The sequence below is a fragment of the Pelophylax lessonae genome (assembly GCF_965119305.1).
Source record: "Pelophylax lessonae genome assembly, chromosome: 3".
Taxonomy (NCBI): domain Eukaryota; kingdom Metazoa; phylum Chordata; class Amphibia; order Anura; family Ranidae; genus Pelophylax; species Pelophylax lessonae.
Window position 1 is genome coordinate 408,492,867 of NC_138770.1, and position 21,078 is coordinate 408,513,944.

At 45.2% G+C, this 21,078-nt stretch overlaps 1 protein-coding gene across 4 annotated transcripts in view; it reads right to left on the reverse strand.

Annotated features, from left to right (window-relative positions):
• GOPC (golgi associated PDZ and coiled-coil motif containing) overlaps positions 1-21,078 on the reverse strand; it is an 87,564-nt gene that overhangs the window by 30,875 nt on the left and 35,611 nt on the right. For 2 of the 4 annotated variants that reach the window (XM_082249347.1, XM_082249346.1), the window contains exons 2-3: positions 6,700-6,864; positions 4,624-4,647 (exon numbers count right to left, since the gene is read on the reverse strand). In XM_082249347.1, the coding sequence (XP_082105473.1) occupies positions 4,624-4,647; positions 6,700-6,864 (189 nt within the window). The remainder of the gene's footprint in view (positions 1-4,623; positions 4,648-6,699; positions 6,865-21,078) is intronic. The other 2 variants (XM_082249349.1, XM_082249348.1) reach the window with 1 other exon arrangement.

Consider the following 21,078-nt stretch of genomic DNA (forward strand, 5'->3'; position numbering starts at 1 on the left):
AAAAGGCCACCTTCTGGGACAGCATAAGCAGGGGAATCTCCCAAAGATTCTCAGAAAAAGGCTTCTGGAGGACTGAGAGCATCAAATGGGAGGTCCCAAGGCGGCAACAAAGACCCCACTGGAGGGGCCAAGTGTCTAACTTCCTAAAGGAAAGTACAAACCAGGGATTATGTGTCCACAGGCCGTTGAAAGAAGACTGCTAAGGCTGACATCTGACCCTTAATAGTACTCAAGGCCAGTTTCTTCTCAACCCCCATTGAAGGAAGGTCAAGATCCGAGCCACTGAGAAAGAGCGAGGATGAACCCCCAAGAAGCTCACACCACGCAATGTACGACTTCCACGCACAATGGTAGATCTTCCTAGAAGTAGATTTTCTAGCTTTTAACATCACTGGCTCAGACAAACCTCTATCCATCAGCACCTGGCCTTCAACAACCAAGCCGTCAAAGCCAGCGACTAAAGCAGGATGGAAGATTGGTCCTTGGGACAGCAGATCTTCCCTGAGAGGAAGCCTCCAAGGAACGTCGGTGACCAGCCGCACCAGATCGGCGTACCAAGCCCGGGAGGCCAGTCCGGGGTCACTAATTTGACCGGAATCCCCTTCTGTCTCGATCCTGCATAGAAGTCTTGGCAGAAGCTTGAGAGGAGGGAAGGCGTAAACCAAACGATAACCCACGGGGCCACCAGCGCGTCTGCGGTGTCCGCCAGAGGATCCCGTGACCGAGCCACAAACCTCTGCACCTTTTGTTGATTGAGATGCCAACAGATCCACCTCGGGGATGCCCCCACTGGAGACACAACTGAAGGACCACTGCCGAAAAAGAGCCAAGCCACTAGGGGAGCCGCATCCACCAAAGAGGCATCACAGATAAACTGCAGCCCCTGGACCAGCTGGTTCGCCAGATCACACACTCAGTCAGAGTAAAACCCCGTACACACGCACCGATTGTTGGCCGTAAATTTTCAGCCAACGTCCGATTGTCGGCTTGTTAGTATGATGCTTCCGGCAACCGACTGCGACTTTTCGGCCGAACAAAATCTGGTGTGCATGCTATAAAATTTTTGTTGGCCGTCACCAGAACGGCCGATTGTTCGTCAGTCAGTACAGATTTCGGCCGACAAAAGTCAGATGAGCAAGACTGGGCATGCTCAGAGAAGAAAAAACACACGAAAAGTAGACCAGAACATGACATCACTTCTGCAGTTGGTTGTTGTTGGCCGACAAAATTCGTGTGCAGTCTAGAGCACATTTCAACCAACACAACAACACTGGACAAAAGACGGCCGATCGGTCGGCCAACAATCGGTGCGTGTGTACGGGGCTTTAGCGACACCAGGACAATGGTGAATACCGGCCTCAGTGCCGAACCAGCCAGAGTGTACATATTGCGGGCCACAGCCTCCACCTTCCTGTCAAATGGATCCTTAAGGGTCGGAGACTCTTCAACCAGAATCATGGTTGCCTTTTTCGATCTGGAAACCAAAGGGTCCATCGCCAGTGTTAATAAAAGGACTCCTCATAGGGGTATCGCCTAGCCAATCGCTTAGGGGCCCAACTCCACCCCACTCTTTAGCGGGGGCGGGGGGGTGGTTTTTGCTAGCCCGTTGCCCGAAAGCTACCTCCACCCAGGAAACAAAAGGACTACACGACCGCCGTCAGTGCAGCGATGGATGGTTGAGACCCGGAGGACTCTGCAGCCTCAGAGAGGGGGGGTTAGGTGGGGAGATGTGCTCCAAAGACTCCACAAGTCACTAGGGGGATCACACAAAGTTTAAAATGCTGCAAAGGGACAACCCCCACCATGCTGGCAGCACCACCCTGTCACCAGGCACAAGCACCAAGCGATCCTCAGCAGAGAGGGAGAGGACCCCCCAGACGCACCACCTAGCAGAAACAGGCACCTGTATCCACCAGGATAATCAGCACTCCACATGCGGTGATCAGGAAGTGTAAATATCCAGGAGTCAGCACCAGGGGATGAGGAGGGGCTCCCACCGCCATAAAATCCCCACCCACAGGGCTCCACTGTCATGGCCGCCGCTATTTTCAATGGCAAACCATCGCAAAATGGCGGCAGGACTACACAAACATGGTCGCTGTGCATTGAGCACACAGTCTACAAGAAAATGGGGGCCCCCCACGAGGCTCCCAGGGACCCAGGATGGATCTCTAGCTCCCAGGGACCCAGGAGGGATCCCTAGGCCTCAAAGACAGGCCCAGGCAGGACGGGAGGCCCCGGCAGAAGCCCCAATCGGGTCCAGCCCCACCCAGACAGCTGATGGTCCGGTCGCCAGCGGCACGCCCCCATCGCCAGTATAGCGCTCTGCCCCGACCCCAGGATGTGGACCAGACCACCCAACAGCCCCAGCATAGATGGAGGGGGGGTAGGATGGAGGGTGCTTGATGGGAAGGAGGGGAACCCGGGGGTCCGACCATCCCATTGAGGGGCCCACGCCCACCCGAAAACCCTTTAGGGGAAAGGGGGGACAGCTACTCAGGCAGGCCCCGTTCCAGACAGAACTCCTCGCTAGCGAACTGTGGGGGGCTGCTGGCCAGGAGGAACGTTGAGACTCGGGCCGAGACCAGGTCATATGCGACTTCGCATTTAACTCGCATGCCAGCCCCCCTCCAGTGGGGCTATGTGCGGCCGACTTTGCGCAGAGCTCCTGTGCGTGCTCACTGGCCAGATGGGGTGACCACTGGATCTAGATTATCCAGCCAGTTGCCCAGCCCGGCAGCTGATTGTAGAGCTCACATGAAAAAGCCCAGGAGAAAAAAAAATAAAAAATCTATCTAAAAATAAAAAAATGCCAGGACCAGATTTTCCAGCACGGATCTAGGTCCTTACTCCTGACTAGGCAGAAAACTACTGAGAACCATTAGAAGAGAGCAGAAGTATACCCCCCTGGGACTGCCCATAGGCATAGCCAAACTTTTTTTCTGCCTAGTGTCCTACTCCTGTAGGGGGACGTATAACCCAATGCTTAAGAAGATCAGAAGCTGTGTCCGTCAATGAACGAAAGAAATGTATTTTGCTACATATCCTTGGTAAAAAAAAAAAAAAAAAATCCCAATAAAGTGTATATTGTTGTGTGAAAGGTATAGCGTCTATAAACTATGAGATATATATATATATATATATATATATATATATATATATATATATATATATATATATATATATATATATATATATTCGTACACACACTATTTTTATTATTACGCGGTGATATATATATATATATATATATATATATATATATATATATATATATATATATATATAGCAGTGATTAGCCACTTACAGTGGGGCTGTGAGTGCCGCAGACAATCTGATTCTGACACTGGACATCACCAGTGACAAAAATACATCAGTTATAATACTATACACGGTCACTGTACTATTAAACTTGCTGGGAAGGGGTGAACATCTTGAGGTAAATCAAGGGGCTTAAGTAGGTGCCTAACAAGTCTCAAAAGAGAAAGTAAGGTTTCTCCTTTTTTTTCCCCCCCAATCATACTTACCTAGGTGGATGCAGGATCAATCCGATGCTGCATCTGTCCCCTAGTGCCTCTAAATTGAGAACCAAGCGATCTAATACTGCCAATCCGTTGATTCTAACAGCTCTGTGAGCAGAGAGCTGCTGGACTGTCACTGGAGCACTGGGCTGTGGAGGGGGCAGAGCGGCCGGCTTAGCCACTCAGTGGGTCGCTGAGAGGCTGAGCTGGGTGTTAGTCCAGGCACCTGGCTGACCCCGACTTCCATTGTCATGATGACGCTGGCTCTGGACTGACTTCTGTGACATCAGCAGAGAGCGAAATTCAGCCTGCTCTCTGCTGAAAAGGGGTCACAGGGGTGCAGAACCAACTGCACTCCTGTGATCCATGGGAGATGTACAGCCAAACGAGCTATGGCTGTACATCTCCTTTAATATGTGTAATGTGTGCTGCTTTTTATTAAAAAAACTATTTGTTCTTTCTCCCTGTTTTGCAGGGAGATGAATCAAAGATCATTCTCTCTGTACAGAGCCTTGCGCTGTCAACACAAGGCTCCGGACTATGATTGGACACGATTAGCAGGTCTCAGCCATGAATTATTAGCTGGGGCCCACTGACAAAATCCCGCTGTGTCCAATCACGTCAGCGCGGTGTGAGCAGCCCGTCCTCAGTACAATGCGGTCGGTCTTGAAATGGTTAAAATCCCCCCCCCCCCCTATCCCTTCCTCCCAGAGTGAGTTGTATGCCTGTCAGCCTCTAATCTAAAATGTAAAACACAGAGTAGGTGCAGAGGAAGAGGGGGGAGAACAGTGCTGACACCAGACTTGAACGGCTACATTTGATCATTAAATCTTACTTGCTACACATTGTCTGCAGCTACAGAAGTCCATGGGGGTTGGTTTTAAAGCTTATGTAATGCTCATTAGGAATATATGTAAATACATGCTTGCCTGCCCACAGTTACATTTAACATAACATTGCCCCTTTAGTTATATATATTTGGGGAAGGATGGCCTTACTAAGAATTAGCACAACTTAACTTAAACATAAGAAATACAAGACATTCTCAAAGTCAGATAAGAAATGAGTGCATCAGATGGTGACAGAATGGTGTCATACTCACCATGACTTCCAGAGTAGGGACAGACTTAAGGCAAGAGGAGAAAGAGACATTTCTGGTTAGGCTGGACATTGTTAGAAAAACAGGATAGAGTATTAGAAAAAGAACTCTGAAAAAGCCTGACAAAATAGTTGAACTGTTTAAAATCAGCCAAATTATTAAAACAAAAGCAAATAAATCAAGTTTAATGCCACAAGAAAGCTCAACATAAAAATGTAAAAGCTGAACATCAGCCTTCCCATCAGTGGTGTATATCTGTACAGGCTTCTTTCCTATACTGAAATGACTTGCTAACATTTCGCTCAGAGTGTGCATTAGAATTTATTTATAGGCCTTTAGGCCTCCTTCACACAGGAGATTACCTGTAAACACCAGATATCAGCGACAAGAATCACCAGATGAAATGACAGGCGTATGCAAAAAGCAGCAGATGCTGCACAAAGCAATGACAGGCTGACAGCAGTCATCGCTGTTTGCATGTAGCCACACCTATAGTTAGGGATGGATATCCAAGTCTGGACAGTCACACTCGCATAGTCCTTTCATTCCAGCAGTTAAAACCTGCCTATTCTTGCCGCAGGCATCCGGTGTATGCAGGTAATTACCCGTGCGAAGAAAGCAGATAACCTACATTACTACAGAACTAAAGCTAGCTTCTTCTACCTCTTGGAGCCGGGCAAGAATTCATACAACAGTTTGTATTTCTATCATTCCCCGTATGACCACAACTCTGTTCCAACAGATTTTCATATCATCACTTAAGTATATCAAAAACACAAAAACTTTGAATAAAATAGAAAAATTTAAAAAAAGAGAAGAACACCACAAATAAATGACCATCTGTATCCCACTGGGGAGGAGAATTGCCTTCATTCCTTGTCCCGTAGACAACAGAAAGAAAGAATATATCTGTCTAAAGTAAGGGAAATCACCACATCTCAAACAGTTGTCATCAGGAAAAAAAAAAGGCCCCTTTTTGGAAGAATTCACCTCTTTTGCTGATTTTTCTGTCACTTTCCGTCCTGTGGATATTGGTCACCAGGACCTAAAGAGGGGGAATCTACCCGACGGGGACACAGCCCACTCCCTCCCTCCTCCTCTATTCCCACCAACCAGCTGAACACTATAGGGGCAGGATATTACATGTAGATTAATGGAGGCTTCACTTCTCTCTTATTCTAAGATTAAAGGAGGGGCGTGACACAGCCTATGACTGGCAGAAATCTGTCCACACCATGTTACCTAAAATAAAAGATTTAAAAATGTATATTGGTAGGACATATTAAAAAACAGTTTGATATTAGTTATTTTTACTATTTGATTTGGGTCATGTGACAGCTGAGAATTGATTAGAAAAAAAAAAAAAAAAAAAGTACTTTTTTTTTTTTTATTAATTAAAATGACAGTGTTATCATCCACATACAGATATAAAAGGGACAATGTAAGTGGCATCGTCCAAATACAGACATAGAAGGGACAATGAAAATGAAACATTGTGTGTTTAGTATCACTTTAAAGCACTATTTTCAATATAATTGAATCTAAAACCCAAATGTTTTGTCCAATTTTAGGTGGAGAGGGGATAGAGCTACTGTAAGGTTTTTTCTTGCTGTCTTTGTCCCTGTTAGGGAGATTTACTTTCTCTCTTTCTCCTGATGACCATTATCACTGGGACTAGGAGTGACCGGAAGAGACATGGATAGCAAATATTGACAATTGTTTCAGTTAGGGTATTGCCCACACTTTCAAAAGGTTTCCCCTTACTTCTGGTTGTGTCTACAGAACCAAAGTGAAGGGAAATCGCCCCAATAGGGTACAACAAAAAAAGAAAAATATTTTTTAAAGCTTTCCTAATCTAGCCATAAAAAAATGGCATTATGTACACTTTAAGATGAATCATTTGGTGAAAGTGGCACCTCTTTTTACCTTTGTAACTATGGGAGCAGTGGAGCAAGCACAGTGATCTTCAGAAAATATGGTTAGTCAGATAGTGTGTAGTACAAATTGCCACTTCCAGCATGTAAAATTTAAAAACCATTTGACCTTTCATTTTTTTTCCCTTGCGGTTTTCCATCTTACCAGTTTGGCTTTGATGGCTCCCGAGTCCACATTTTGTCCTGTCTTGGAATGCAGCTGTAATTGCACTGCATGGAGCTGAAGCAACTGATCATGCACCTCTTTCTCCAATACTGCCTTTTCTGCTTGATTCTCCGTCAGCTCCGATTTAAAATCCACAAGTTGAGCCTGAAAAATTGAAGAAATGTTTGCAGTTTAAGGATGGCAGCAACAAATCATTCATTTAACCAGTGTGCCTTAGGAGTTCAATATATACTGTAGGTTAGGAGACGGGTCTTGGGAAAAAATAAAAAAAAAGGCAAAGAAGAATGCACATAAAATATATCGATTGTCACAGATAGGAACTACAAAATAGTCAGGCTCCTTTACATAGTTACATAGTTAGTGAGGCTGAAAAAAGACACAAGTCCATCCAGTTCAACCTATGATGTGTGTGTGTGCTTGCTTTTAACCGTACATTGTATACCCCTGTATGTTGTGGTCTTTAAGGTGTCCATCCAATAGTTTTTTGAAACTATCAATGCTCCCCGCTGATACAACTGCTTGCGGAAGAGAATTCCACATCCTTACCGCTCTTACAGTGAAGAACCCCTTACGCACTTTAAGGTTAAACCGCCTTTCCTCAAGTTTTAGTGAGTGGCCACGTGTCTTATTGCATCTCCTTTCTCTGAATAGTTTGTTCCTTATGCTAGGGTCGCCAGTACAGTATTTGTACATTGATATCATATCCCCCCTCAATCGTCTCTTCTCCAGAGAGAATAGGTTCAGTGCTTGTAGTCTTTCCTCATAGCTGATGTCCTCCATTCCCCTAATTATTTTTGTTGCCCTTCTCTGGACTTTCTCCAGTTCCAGCACATCCTTCCTGAGGACCGGTGTCCAGAACTGGACAGCATACTCCAGATGTGGCCGGACCAGAGTCTTGTAGAGTGGAAGAATAATCTCTTTATTTCTGGAGTGAATCCCCTTTTTTTATACATCCCAGTATTCTGTTGGCTTTGCTTGCAGCGGCTTGGCATTGCATGCCACTGCCAAGCCTGTTGTCTACCAGTACCCCCAGGTCCCTTTCCATCCTAGACTCACCCAGAGGTTCCCCCCCTAGTGAGTAGCTTGCTTTCTGGTTTCTGGCCCCCAAGTGCATTACTTTACATTTTTCTACATTAAATCTCATCTGCCATGTAGTTGCCCACCCCGTTATTTTGTTCAGGTCCGCTTGTAAGGTTTTCACATCCTGCATAGAAGATATTGGCATGCCTAATTTAGTATCATCTGCAAATACTGAGATTGTACTAGATATGCCCTCCTCTAGATCATTTATGAATAAATTAAACAGGATTGGTCCGAGGACAGAACCCTGGGGGACCCCACTTTCCACACCCGCCCAATCAGAGTACTCCCCATTAATCACCACCCTCTGGACTCTCCCCTGGAGCCAGTTCTCTATCCAGGTACTCACCTTATGGTCCATACCTATCTTCCTTAGTTTGTACAGTAAGCGTTTGTGGGGAACGGTGTCAAAGGCCTTTGCAAAGTCCAGATACACCACATCCACAGGCTTTCACACTGTCCGCTCCGTCGGGGGACTCCGTGCTGCTCAGCGGGGGATCGATACACTGATCCCCACTGAGAAGGCAGCGGAGAGCTCCCTCTCCGCTCTGTGTGCGGAGAGGGAGGTGTCAGAGCCCCGCTGCTCTATGGGGGAATCGGATGAGAGTCGACCGCCTGTCCGCTCTCATCCGATCCGATCCCCTAGATGGATGGAAAATAGGGTTTTCAATCCGTCTGGATTTCACCGACAGGATCAGATGCGGATGGCAGCAGGTGTCAGCGGAGATGTCTCCGCTGCCCCATAGAGATGCATGGAGGATCCAATCAGATCTGCCTAAAAAACTGACAGGCGCATCTGATCGGATCCTTCGTGTGAAAAGGACCCTTACCCAACACGAAGGGGTCTATTTATTTAAAAACATTTTCATAGCTAATTTGTCTAGTAAAAATGTCACTGCCCCTCCTTCATACATTGAGAAAAATGGAGTGTTCTGTGAATAGCACCCTTGCCAAACAAGCAACACCTCCCTATAGAACCCAGAAGTTTTCAGAGATCACACTAGCTTCAGTAACTATTACAGTGATCCTTCACTTCCCCAGCATTCTCGCATTTATTTCACAAGCTGAACTATTATAATAATGCAATAAAATCCATACCTGGAACTGACCTGTAAAGCCTAGTACACTGGGGCCGAATGTCAGACTGCATCGGCTGGTTCAATAGAAACTGGCTGACATTCGGCCCGTGTATACTGTGGTCGATGGAAGGGGCATTAGATATGCTGAGAAAATCCCTTTAAATTGATATCCAAAAAGAGCAAATCCATACCCAGGTTGATTACAATAATGATATTAACACTAGATGCCACAAAGGAATTTGATTTTATAGGTTTTTTTCTTCAGTCAGTCTGTATGGGGCAATTCAGCTTCAGAATAATTTGGTAAAATGGATGTTCAGAGGCTTAGTTTCCTCTATTCTGCTGAAAGGCGACATCTCATCCCAAACCTACTACAGAAGTACCAAACAAGGGTTTCCCAAATTGTCCTTTCTGCCTTACTGATAGAGGCATTAATATTTAAACTACGCGCCAATCCTAACAGGTTATGACTGAGACTTGGCCTTTATTTGTATCCTGATGATTTGCAATGGTTTCTAGAAAATTCTGGCTCAAGCCTTTCACTGCTAGCAGAAATTACAGCTATTTTATTGCCATTTCTAAGTTTCATTAGCACAACTGGAATGGGTCATTATAATGATGTGGCTTCCCAAATTTCTGTATGCTAGTCTATATTCTCAAATTTGCAATGGACGTATAAACAGCCCCATCAAGTTGTCTCCTGCTAAACGACAGAATCGCTCCCACTTGCCTCAGCTCCACAAAACTGCATACAATTGTTTTGCAGTCCAAGTTAAGAGCTGGAAGGGCTGATTGGAGTCCTTGAGAAAACACAGGGATCGGTTCTGTATACCTATGCTATTTGCTAATAAAAACCTTTGTAAGGCTCCTTTCACACGGCCGCTCCGTGTGTCCGCAAATCATCCCATCCGTTTGCGGATGATTTGCGGACATAATGTAAGTGAATGGCACTGCGGGTGTCAGCGGAATACCATCCGCTGACACCCGATTTTCCTCCTTTCAGTTCTGTTCCGTTTTTACAAATGGAACAGAACCCAATTTTTCCTTCCGTGTAAAAAACGGAAAGGAAGGAAAAATCGGATGTCAGCGGTGTCATCCGCTGACATCCGCAATGCCATATACTTACATTATGTCCGCATATCATCCGCAAACGGATGGGATGATATGCGGGCACACGGAGCGGATGACAGAAAGGAGCCTAAAAGAAAAAACACAGGGAAAGTCAACAGGCCAATGAACAGCTATGAATTTATGGGTGTTTATCTTGCTTTTTAAAACAGCTATAAACAAGATGCCTTCAATGGCATACTATATTTAAAAGACCGAACAGGAGCAAATAAGATACATTTGTTAGGGCTCTTTCACACGGGCGTTCCGTATGTCCGTTTTTCATCCAATCCGTTTGCGGATGAAAAACAGACATAATGTATCTCTATGTAAAAACGGATGTCAGTGGATGATCATCCGCTGATATCAGTTTTTCGTCCTTTCAGTTCAGTTCAGTTTTTTGGAATGGAAGAGAAACCTATTTTTTCTTCCGTTCAAAAAACGGAACGGACGCAAAAACGGATGTCAGTGGTGTCATCCGCTGACATCCGTATTTACATAGAGATACATTATGTCCGTTTTTCATCCGCAAACGGATGTGATGAAAAAACGGACAGACGGACCGGATGACACAAGTGTCATCCGTGTCCGTTTCAAAAAAAAAAAAAAAAAAGGACCTGATCGGGCAAAAAAAAACTGAACGCCCGTGTGAAAGAGCCCTTAGAGTTTACCTTCACTTTAACTGTAAGTGGTTTCATCCACCTGGCTGTGTGGTGTGGCAGGCTGTTTAAATCCCAGGTAAGGAGGAACAGAAATACAAATCCTTTGGCAGGTGAAAAACAACTCTCGTATGTAATGTATTTCATCTGCGTATTTAGCAGTTTTCACTGGAGTTCAGCTTTAAATATAATCTCTTTACTCATTTAGAATATTCAAAATTGAAATTGACACTAAACTATGTCCTTAAACTAGGTTTACATCCATTAATTATGGCCCCATAGTCTATCTTTAATTAAATTGTTTCTGTGTTTCTCTGCCACCTTGTAACGTCCTCTGAGCTCCAAAACCTCACTTCCATTTGTTTGGAACGAGCAGTGCATGTTAGTTCATGTGCACTGCTCTACACATCCCATAGTTCATAAAAGACTCCTACATACAGTAGGACCACAGACAATGAACGCAGCCAACCTCTAACAGGCAAGTCAGATCATAAATTGAAAAAAATAATAATAATTAATTCATTTGGAGAAGGCTGAGAGCAATATAAACTTTTTAAAGTTAAAGAGGAAGTAAACTCCTCAATAAGTTTTTCTTTTTTTCTTACCTGCAAAGTAAATGCATAATGTGACACTTCCCTCCAATGAAGCCCGTGTTGTCCCCACTGCTGGCCGCATCCATTTTCACGCGTCTTCTTCCGGGTCTGCGGACTCCAGCAGTATTACTGGCCGGAGCCGCGTGACGTCACTCCCGCGCATGCTAGCGGGAGCCGACAGTCACGGCACAGGGCTCTGAAGAAACGGCACAGGCGGCCGTTTCTTCACAGCGCATGCGCCGATGACGTCATCGGCTGAATGCACTGTAAATATCTCTTCCCCAGCTAACATTCCCATGAAGTATGCTTGTTCTTGCTAAAATATGAGCCCTGAGACAACTATTTGCAAATAATATCAGGTCACCATTGCTAATTTCTTACCATATCTACTTAAAAAGTGGACCCCAAAGTAACCCTGACAAATAGCCATGCAATTCCTGGTAAGTGAGGGCATCTTGGCACTCTTGTGTAAATGTAAATCTGTAGTGTTAGATCATCGAAGGCACTGCTGCCTGTGACCGTTAGTTTCTTCAAAATGTGGAGTCATGTTTAGTGATGTCACTACTGTGCTGCTTGCTGAAGCTGAGATCCCTGCTTCATTATGCGATTCTGTGCTTTGTAAAACCTCTCTGCTGCTTTTTGAATATTCCCACACAAGTAGATCACCATTCAATCCTCTGATATGGGAAAGCAACACCCCAGCTCCACTGCTTTAGACACTCCGTGTAGAGCATGGGTGTCCAACCTTTTGGCTTCTCTGGGCCACATTGAGTGTAGAGTACTTTTCTCGGGCCGCATATAAAATATATACTATAGTTAAGGTATATAAGTAATAAAATGCCGCCGCGCCCTTCCCGCACCACCGCCCCCCCCCCCCCCCGCACTATTTTAACACACAGTATACAGAGGTTTACTTCTTCTGAGCGATAATAAAGGAACACTCTAACCACCATGACCACTTCAATGATCTGAAGTGGTCATGGTGGTAGGAGTCAGAAACACTGCACATGCTCCCCCCCCCCCCCTCCCCTCTGAGGCAGCCTCTGCCTACTGTTAGCTGGAAGCTGCTGTGGCCGTGCCCCCGACCCGACTTCCTTCCTCCCCAGCAAAAAAAAATTTGTCAGGGGGCAGTGGGCCGCATTGCCTGAGGTTAAGGGCCGCATGCGGCCCTCGGGCCGCAGGTTGGACATGCCTGGTGTAGAGCAAAGCATGGAAGTCAGGAACAGGGAAAAGATCAGCTGTAGGGAGCCTACGGGCAATACTGGAGACTAGTCATGTGCCCTCTTTGTCCTCTTCAAGCATCATTTTCACAGTTCGCATGCTCTAATAAAAATAAAAATTTCCCTTTTAAATAAAAAGGAGTCTATTATATTATAATAAATAGGAGTCTATTTATAAATGTTTTCCCTCAAGATTCATTAACTTTTCTAATTGGATTCCATTGGAAAAAATGTGTTAACTTTAATGAAACTTGTGCAAATCTTGGGTAAAAATTTAATAGACCCTTAGGTCACACGTCTATGTCATGGAAGGCACCTATTAGGTGCTAATCAATACTAGAGCACCCCAAGCTGCCTTGGAGAGAAAAAAAAACAAACACACACTATTAAATTATATATATATATATATATATATATATATATATATATATATATATATATATATATATATATATATATACACACACATACATACATACATACATACATATATATATACATACATACATATACACACACATACATATATACATCTCCCCAAACACACTAGCATATAAACACAAACTAGCTTCTGCAATATAAAACACTAAAACTCAATGCCCAATTAATTATTTGGCAAAGAAAAAAAAAAAACATCTTTTGTTTCCCAAGAAATAGAATCTTAGATTAAATGATTATAATCTAGGTGTGTTCCAACAATTGTGGAACATTAACCCACAGAAAAACCTGTCCAGCGAGGTCAGGACTTAAACTCCTCAGCAATTAAGGCAGAAATATCTGAACAAAGAATAAAGAGGTTCTACTCTACTTCTATGATAGTTCAATGCTCTGTTGGCTAACTAAAAGGCATTTCTGTAGAATGTGGCTTTTCAGGATATCACCTATTGTGTAAAGAGCTTGATCACTAAATGTCAGTTCATTCATTCTGAACAAACACAACACATTCTCCCCGCAAGGTAAAGGCATAATGTGCTAGTATGCATTGCACATTATGAGAGACTTGCCTTGAAACGAAGCCCTCTAGTGGTGTGCTGTCACCACTGCAGAACCTCGCATCCTCACCGAATCTTACTTCCGGGTTCGCAAACTGTAGACATTTGAATGAACGAGCTGCAATGACATCGCTCCCACACTCATGTGTACGGGAGTCCCGGCCACTGCACAGAGCTCAAAAGGAACGGCATGGGTGTGCCATTCCTTCAGATTGTAGGCACCGCCGAAGTCACCGGCTGCCAACCAAGCAAAGATCTCCTAAATGGTGCACGTTTAGGGGATATTAATTTTACCTACAGGTAAGCTTATAATAAAGTCAATCAAAACATGGAGTTTACTACCACTTTAACCACTTCCTTACAACTGGACGTCATATGACGTCCTGGGTTTTAAGTGGGGATATCTGAATGATGCCCGCCAGCTGCAGGCATCATTCATAGTTACATAGTTACATAGTAGGTGAGGTTGAATAAAGACAACAGTCCATCCAGTTCAACCTGTGTAGGTGTGTGTGGCTGTAATCATCTCACATACCCCTGAATGTTCTGATCCTTGAGATGTACGTCTAATAGTCTTTTGAAAGCCACCATACTACCTGCAGAAACCACCTCTTGTGGTAGCGAATTCCACAATCTTGTAGCCCTAACAGTAAAGAACCCCCCACGCTGCCTGAGGTTAAAACGCTTCTCCTCTAATCGCATTGTATGCCCCCGAGTCCTCAAGCAATCCCTTCGACTGAACAGCTTTTTTTCTAAGTTGAGATCCCCATTGAGATATTTCAAAATTGCTATCATGTCCCCCCTCAAGCGTCTCTTCTCCAGGGAGAATAAATCAAGCGATTGCAGACGCTCTTCATAATCAAGGTCCTCCAATCCCCTAATCAGTTTAGTTGCCCTTCTCTGGACTCTCTCCAGCTCCAACACATACCTCCTGAGGACTGGCGACCAGAACTGGACAGAATACTCCAGATGCGGTCGGACCAGAGTTTTATAAAGTGGAAGGATTATAGACTTATCTCTGGAATACATCCCTTTCTTTATGCATGCTAATATTCTGCTAGCCTTGGCAGCTGCCGCTTGACATTGCATGCTGTTGCCTAGTCTATCATCAACCAAGACTCCCAGATCTTTCTCCATTTTTGATTTCCCCCAAGGGTTCCCCTCCTAATGTGTATTGCGCTTTTATGTTTTTAGTCCCCAAGTGCAAAACCTTACACTTCTCCACGTTAAACCTAATTTGCCAAGTCGTTGCCCACTCCGTCTATTTTGTCCAGGTCATCCTGTAGGATATCTGCTTCATGCTGTGCAGTTATTGCCCTGCCCAATTTTGTGTCATCTTCAAAAAACTGATATCGAACTACTGATCCCGACCTCAATGCTGTTTATGAATAAATTGAACAAGGTTGGTCCCAGGACTGAGCCTTGGGGGACCCCGCTTATTACCTCAGACCAGTCTGAGCATGCGCTGTTTATTACCACCCTTTGGACACGCCCTTTTAGCCAGTTCCGTATCCAAGAGCAAACCCTGCTGTCGATACCTGCAGACCTTATTTTATAAATTAAGCGCTTATGGGGAACTGTATCAAACGCCTTAGCGAAATCTAGGTACACCACATCCACTGGTCTGCCCCTATCTAGCTCACCTCCTCGTAGAATGTTAAGAGATTGGTTTGACAAGAACGCCCATTTGTAAACCCGTGCTGGTTACTGCTGATGATGCTATTGTCTTTAGCAAACTCTACGATATAGTCCCTTATCATCCCCTCCAGAAGTTTACATACTACTGATGTCAGACTGACAGGCCTATAATTTCCCGGTATATGCCTCTGACCCTTTTTGAATATCGAAATCACGTTTGCTTTCCTCCACTCCCCTGGTACATCTCCTGTCCTAATACTGTCAGCAAAGATCAGGAACAGTGGTCTGGATATAACCTTACTGAGTTCCTTGAGTACTCTCGGATGTACGCCATCCGGACCTGGTGATTTGTTTGTGTTAAGTTTATCCAGCCTTTCCCTGATTTCACCCTCTGTTAGCCATAGTGGCAAGTCCTGTGTATTACTACTAACCATACAGTCATGGTCAGTATACCCCTCCTTTTCCTGTGTAAATACTGACGAGAAAAAAGCATTCAGCACGGTTGCTTTATTAGTGTCCTCTGTAACCATCCTCCCATCATCGTTAATTATGTGTGCAATATGCTCTGCCCTAGTTTTTTTGCTGTTGATATATTTAAAGAATTTCTTTGGGTTTTTTTTTATTATCCTTCGCTATTTGTCTCTCAAAGTCTATTTTAGCCATCTTGATTTCGTGTTTACACTTCTTATTTGCCTCCTTGTATTGGTCGAAAGCCAATACTGTGCCCTCTGATTTATATTTCCTGAAGGCCAATTTTTTTCCGCTAATAAGTTTTTTAAAGTTACGGTTTAGCCAGCCAGGTTTGGCTTTGTCTCTTCTAAATTTATTTCCCGTAGGAATGCACTGCAAGATGCATTTGCTTAATATGTTCCTAAAGCATTCCCATTTCTCCTCTGTGGTCAGTGATCCCAAGGTTTGGTCCCAGTTAACCCTTTCCATCAATGAGTACAATTTTGGAAAGTTTGCCCTTCTGAAGTTAAGGGTTCTTATGTTCCCCACTTGCCTTGCTATATTGTTATTTACGCTAAATGTGATCATCCTGTGATCGCTAGAGCCCAGGTAGTCCTGGACTTCTACCTCCGAGATTATGTCTAGGTCATTAGTGATCAATAGATCCAGGATTGCGTTTTCTCTAGTAGGAGAATCCACCAGTTGTGACATGTAATTATCCTGTAAGGTTTCCATGAATAGACGGGCCTTATGCGAGTGTGTAGTCCCCTCTCCCCAGTCAATGTCGGGATAATTGAAGTCCCCCAATATGATGACTGATCCTAGCTTTGCCACTTTACCCAAAAGTGCTAAAAATTCCAGCTCTATCTCCTCCCCTTGTTTAGATGGCCTATAGCACACCCCCACAATTACTTTTCCCTTTTCTCCTTCCCTGTGGAGTTCTACCCATACGGATTCTAACTCCATACCCATTGCTTCCGTAATGTCACTCCTCTCAATCACCCTTACATTATTCTTGACGTAGAGACATACCCCTCCCCTCTTTTTCCTACCCTGTCCTTCCGGTACACTGAATACCCTTGGATATTTGCCAGCCAGTCATGTGAGGGGTCGAACCAAGTCTCCGTTATTCCCACAAGGTCTAGGTCTTCCTCATGTACTAACATTTCCAACTCATCCATTTTATTTGCTAGGCTCCTGGCATTAGCATATACCCCTCTTAGTGTTACGGAAGTTAAACGTGATTGGTGGTTATGTTTATTCCTGTTTGGTCTGCGGTTCTCCCGCACAGACCTACCGATTGACGTTGTGGACCTACTGTCGCTGCTGACCCTACAACTGTCTTCAGTCCTTTGCTCCCTCCTAACTGACTCTACTTCTGAGCCCTCCCCCCCGTCTCCTAGTTTAAAAGCCCCTCCAACTTGGTGGCCATCTTTCTCCCCAAAAGAGCTGTACCGCCCCCATTAAGGTGCAGCCCATTCTTACTAAAGAGCCGGTAGCCGACTGAGAAGTCAGCCCAGTTCTCCAGGAACCCAAACCCCTCCTTCCTACACCAGTTCCTCAGCCACTTGTTAAGTTCCCTAATCTCCTTCTGCCTCGGTGTGGCTCGAGGTACAGGCAGTATTTCAGAGAAAACCACCTTGGAGGTCCTTTTCCTCAATCTATTACCCAAGTCCCTGAAATCGTTCTTTAGGATCCTCCACCTACCTTTAACTTTGTCATTAGTGCCCACATGCACCATGACCGCTGGGTCATCCCCAGCCCCGCACAATAATCTGTCTGTCAGATCTGCGATGTGCCGAACGCGGGCGCCCGGTAAACAACAAACTGTTCGGTTCACGAGATCTTTTTTACAGATTGCCCTCTCTGTCCTCTTGATAACTGAGTCCCCAACTACCACAACCTTTCTAACCTTACCTGAGTTACGGCCCCCTTTCTTCCTGGAGCCGCCCCTCCCCTGGCAGCTGGGGGAGGGTGCATGCTCCAGCTCTGCCACCCCTGAATTGATATCCCTCTCAACCTGCAACTCGGCAAATATGTTAGGGTGTACCAACTCAGGACTGGCCTCCCTGACACTCCCTCCCACTAACATTCCTAACAGTCACCCAGCTGCGTACCTCTGCTTCTTGCGTCTCCTCTATTCCTCCCTCCTCTATGCTGGCCCCTGCCAGCGCCTGATGGGTAATGTCCAAGCTCCTTTACAGGTTGTTGATGCGACGCAGTCTTGCCACTGTGTTCTCTAGATCCACGATGTGGGCTTCCAGAGCAACAAGTCGCTCACATCTTGCACAGCAGTATTCGTCCTCGATTGGTTCATCAAGAAACTCATACATGGCGCAAGAAGTGCACTGAGTGGCATCCCCAATCCTGTCGGACATTATTACCCACTACTCTATGGGGATAATGTTAACGACCTGCTCTTCCTTACCTACACTACCACTAACTCCCCTGGTACTAAACCTGGGGTACTCACCAGTCGCAAAGATACTCACCAGTCGCAAAGATACTCACCAGTCGCAAAGATACTCACCAGTCTGTCAGTCGCAGAGCACCGTCTGTCAGTCGCAGAGCACCGTCTGTCAGTCGCAGAGCACCGTCTGTCAGTCGCTGACGGTCGCAAGCACGGTCAGTCAGTCACAGATCACTATGTGGTCAGTCAGTCACAGATCACTATGTGGTCAGTCAGTCACAGGTCCCAAAGCACAGTCACACAGCCGCAGAGATATTAACCAGTCGCCGCTCCTCCTCCCCTGCTTCCGGGAACACTCACCTCCTCAATACTGTGCGGTGTCCGTCCTCCGCCGCAGCCGCCGCTCTCAGTCCCGGTCCCGCCGCTCTCTGTCCCGGTCCCGCAGCCGCCACTCTCTGTCCCGGTCCCTGAGGTCCCCTGCACCTGCGCCGGCTTCTGGTGTCCTAGTGCGGCTCCCCCGCACGTGTCACCCGCGGCTGTCCTCCACACAGCTCTTGTCGCTGCTCGCAGTTGCTGCTGCTTGCTCCTCCCACTCTGCTTCCGGCAAGGAGATGAAAAACTCTGTTACCTTTCAGATATTTTTTTCCACTGGCGATTTCCTTCACCATAAGAACAATCATAGCGGGTGTTCAGCCACTTGCTTGTTCTTACAGGTGGTGGGAGGGGACATCCCCCCCCTCTGGTGCTTCTACGGGCTTGCCCATGCGATCGGCGAGCCGGAGAGGGCCATAGAGAGGACCTGTCATTCACTATTCCTATTACAAGGGATGTTTACGTTCCTTGTAATAGGAATAAAAGTGATAAAAAAAAAAAAGGAAAGTGTAAAAATAAAAAAAAATGTAAAGTGCCCCCGTCCCCGCATGCGTACGTCTCGGCCACACATGTAAACGACGTTCAATCCAAACATGTGAGGTATCGCCGCAAACGTTAGAGCAACAATTCTAGCACAAGACCTCCACTGTAACTCTAAACTGGTAACCTGTAAACATTTTTAAAGCATCGCCTATAGAGATTTTTAAGTACCAAGAGGTTCCATGGACATTTTTAGAAACTTGTATTGATCCACAAGGAAGATACTTGATGGTAAAGGGTAAGATAGGTGAAAGGCTGATTACTATGATTAATGTGTACTTCCCTAACCAGAATCAGATTTCATTCTTAACACTGGTGGCACCAATAATGTTAAACTTTCAAGAAGGGCTGGTAATCATGGGGGGGGATTTTAATTACGCTGCAGAGCCACTCTTAGATACATCACAAGGTACATCACATCTCTCATATGCCCGACTTAAAAAACTTAGTAAGGAAATCACACTCCTCAACCTAGTCGATCCCTGGCGCATTATGCATCCAAGTGAAAAAGATTTTACCTACTATTCGTCAGTACATAATAGGTACTCTAGAATAGATCGCATCCTAATTTCAAGGGGCGATCTGTCTAGAGTAGTGGCCTCACAGATTGGCTCTTTCTCCATGTCGGATCACTCCCCCATCCACATTATAATTAACTTTGAGGCAGGTCCAGTAAAGCCACCATCATGGAGACTGAATGAATCACTGGTGCAAGGAATAGAGACAAGAGCAGAGTTAGAGGCAGAACTGACAAAATATTTCCAGGAAAATAAAACACCAGAAGTTACTCCGTCGAACATATGGGAGGCCCACAAATGCGTCATTAGGGGAGTGTTGATTAGAATGGGAGCAAAACGTAAACGAGAAAGGGAGGAGAAGATCTCAGAGCTGCTAGCGCAGATAGAAGAATTAAGCGCCACTCATAAAAGATCGATGGCGATGGAACATCTAGTGCCCCTGACTGCGGCCAGGGAAAAACTCAACGAGTTACTTTATGAAAAAGCCATGAGAGTACTGGTGTCACAAAAAAGACATTACTACGAATATTCGGATAAACCAGGAACTATGTTAGCCAGAGCCCTAAGGGGGCCCCAGAAACGGACGGTAATTGCACAACTTCAAACAGGCGGGGGACAAATGAAATATGGACCATCAGAGATTGCCGAAGAATTTAGCAAATTCTACCAGAAGTTATATGACATCGCCTCATCGGAATCAGTTGATAGGGGGGGTGCTGGCTTCGATGAGGCGATCAATTATATCAAAAAGACAGATATGCCATCGCTGGATGCAGAACAGGCATTGGCATTAGAAGGAAAGATAACAGAAGAGGAACTAAAAACAGCTATCTCTCAGTTAAAACCACACAAGGCCCCAGGTCCAGATGGACTATCACTGTTATACTATCAGCAATTTTTTTCAAATTTAAAGACCCCCCTTTTGGAACATCTAAATTACATCGGGGAGGGAGGGGTCATGCCGACAGATTCTCTGAGAGCTTACATCACATTGATCCAGAAAGAAGGGAAGGACCCCGCGGTGTGCGGGAGTTACCGCCCAATCTCATTATTAAATTTAGACACCAAGTTGTTTTCTAAAATATTGGCAAATCGACTCCTGCCATATATACCACAATTAATACATCTCGACCAGGTCGGCTTTGTCCCTACAAGAGAAGCAAGGGATAACTCTATTCGAACAATAGATTTGATATATAATGTGCGTTTGCGGAGAATCCCGATGATGCTGCTATCAGTTGATGCGGAAAAGGCGTTTGACAGGGTGGCATGGAATTTTATCCGGGCCACCCTGTCACACTTAGGCCTAGGGGAATGGATGATGACGTGTATCCTATCATTGTACTCCGGTCCTACGGCGGCAGTAAGGGCAAATGGTTGGTGCTCAAGTTTTTTCAAGATAAAAAATGGCACTAGACAAGGCTGCCCCCTATCGCCGTTGATTTTTGTCTTGGCGTTAGAACCTTTACTGTGCAAAATCCGTCAAAGTGCAGAAATAGAGGGCGTACAAGTGGGTAGAGGTCAACATAAAGTGGCAGCCTACGCAGATGACCTGCTTTTTTATGTTACAAACCCTTACAGAACAATACCATCAATCCTAAAGGCTATCAGAGAGTATGGGGAAGTATCGTACTTCAAAATAAATGTGTCGAAGTCAGAGGCATTGAATGTGTCTATATTAGGGACTAGATGGAACCATA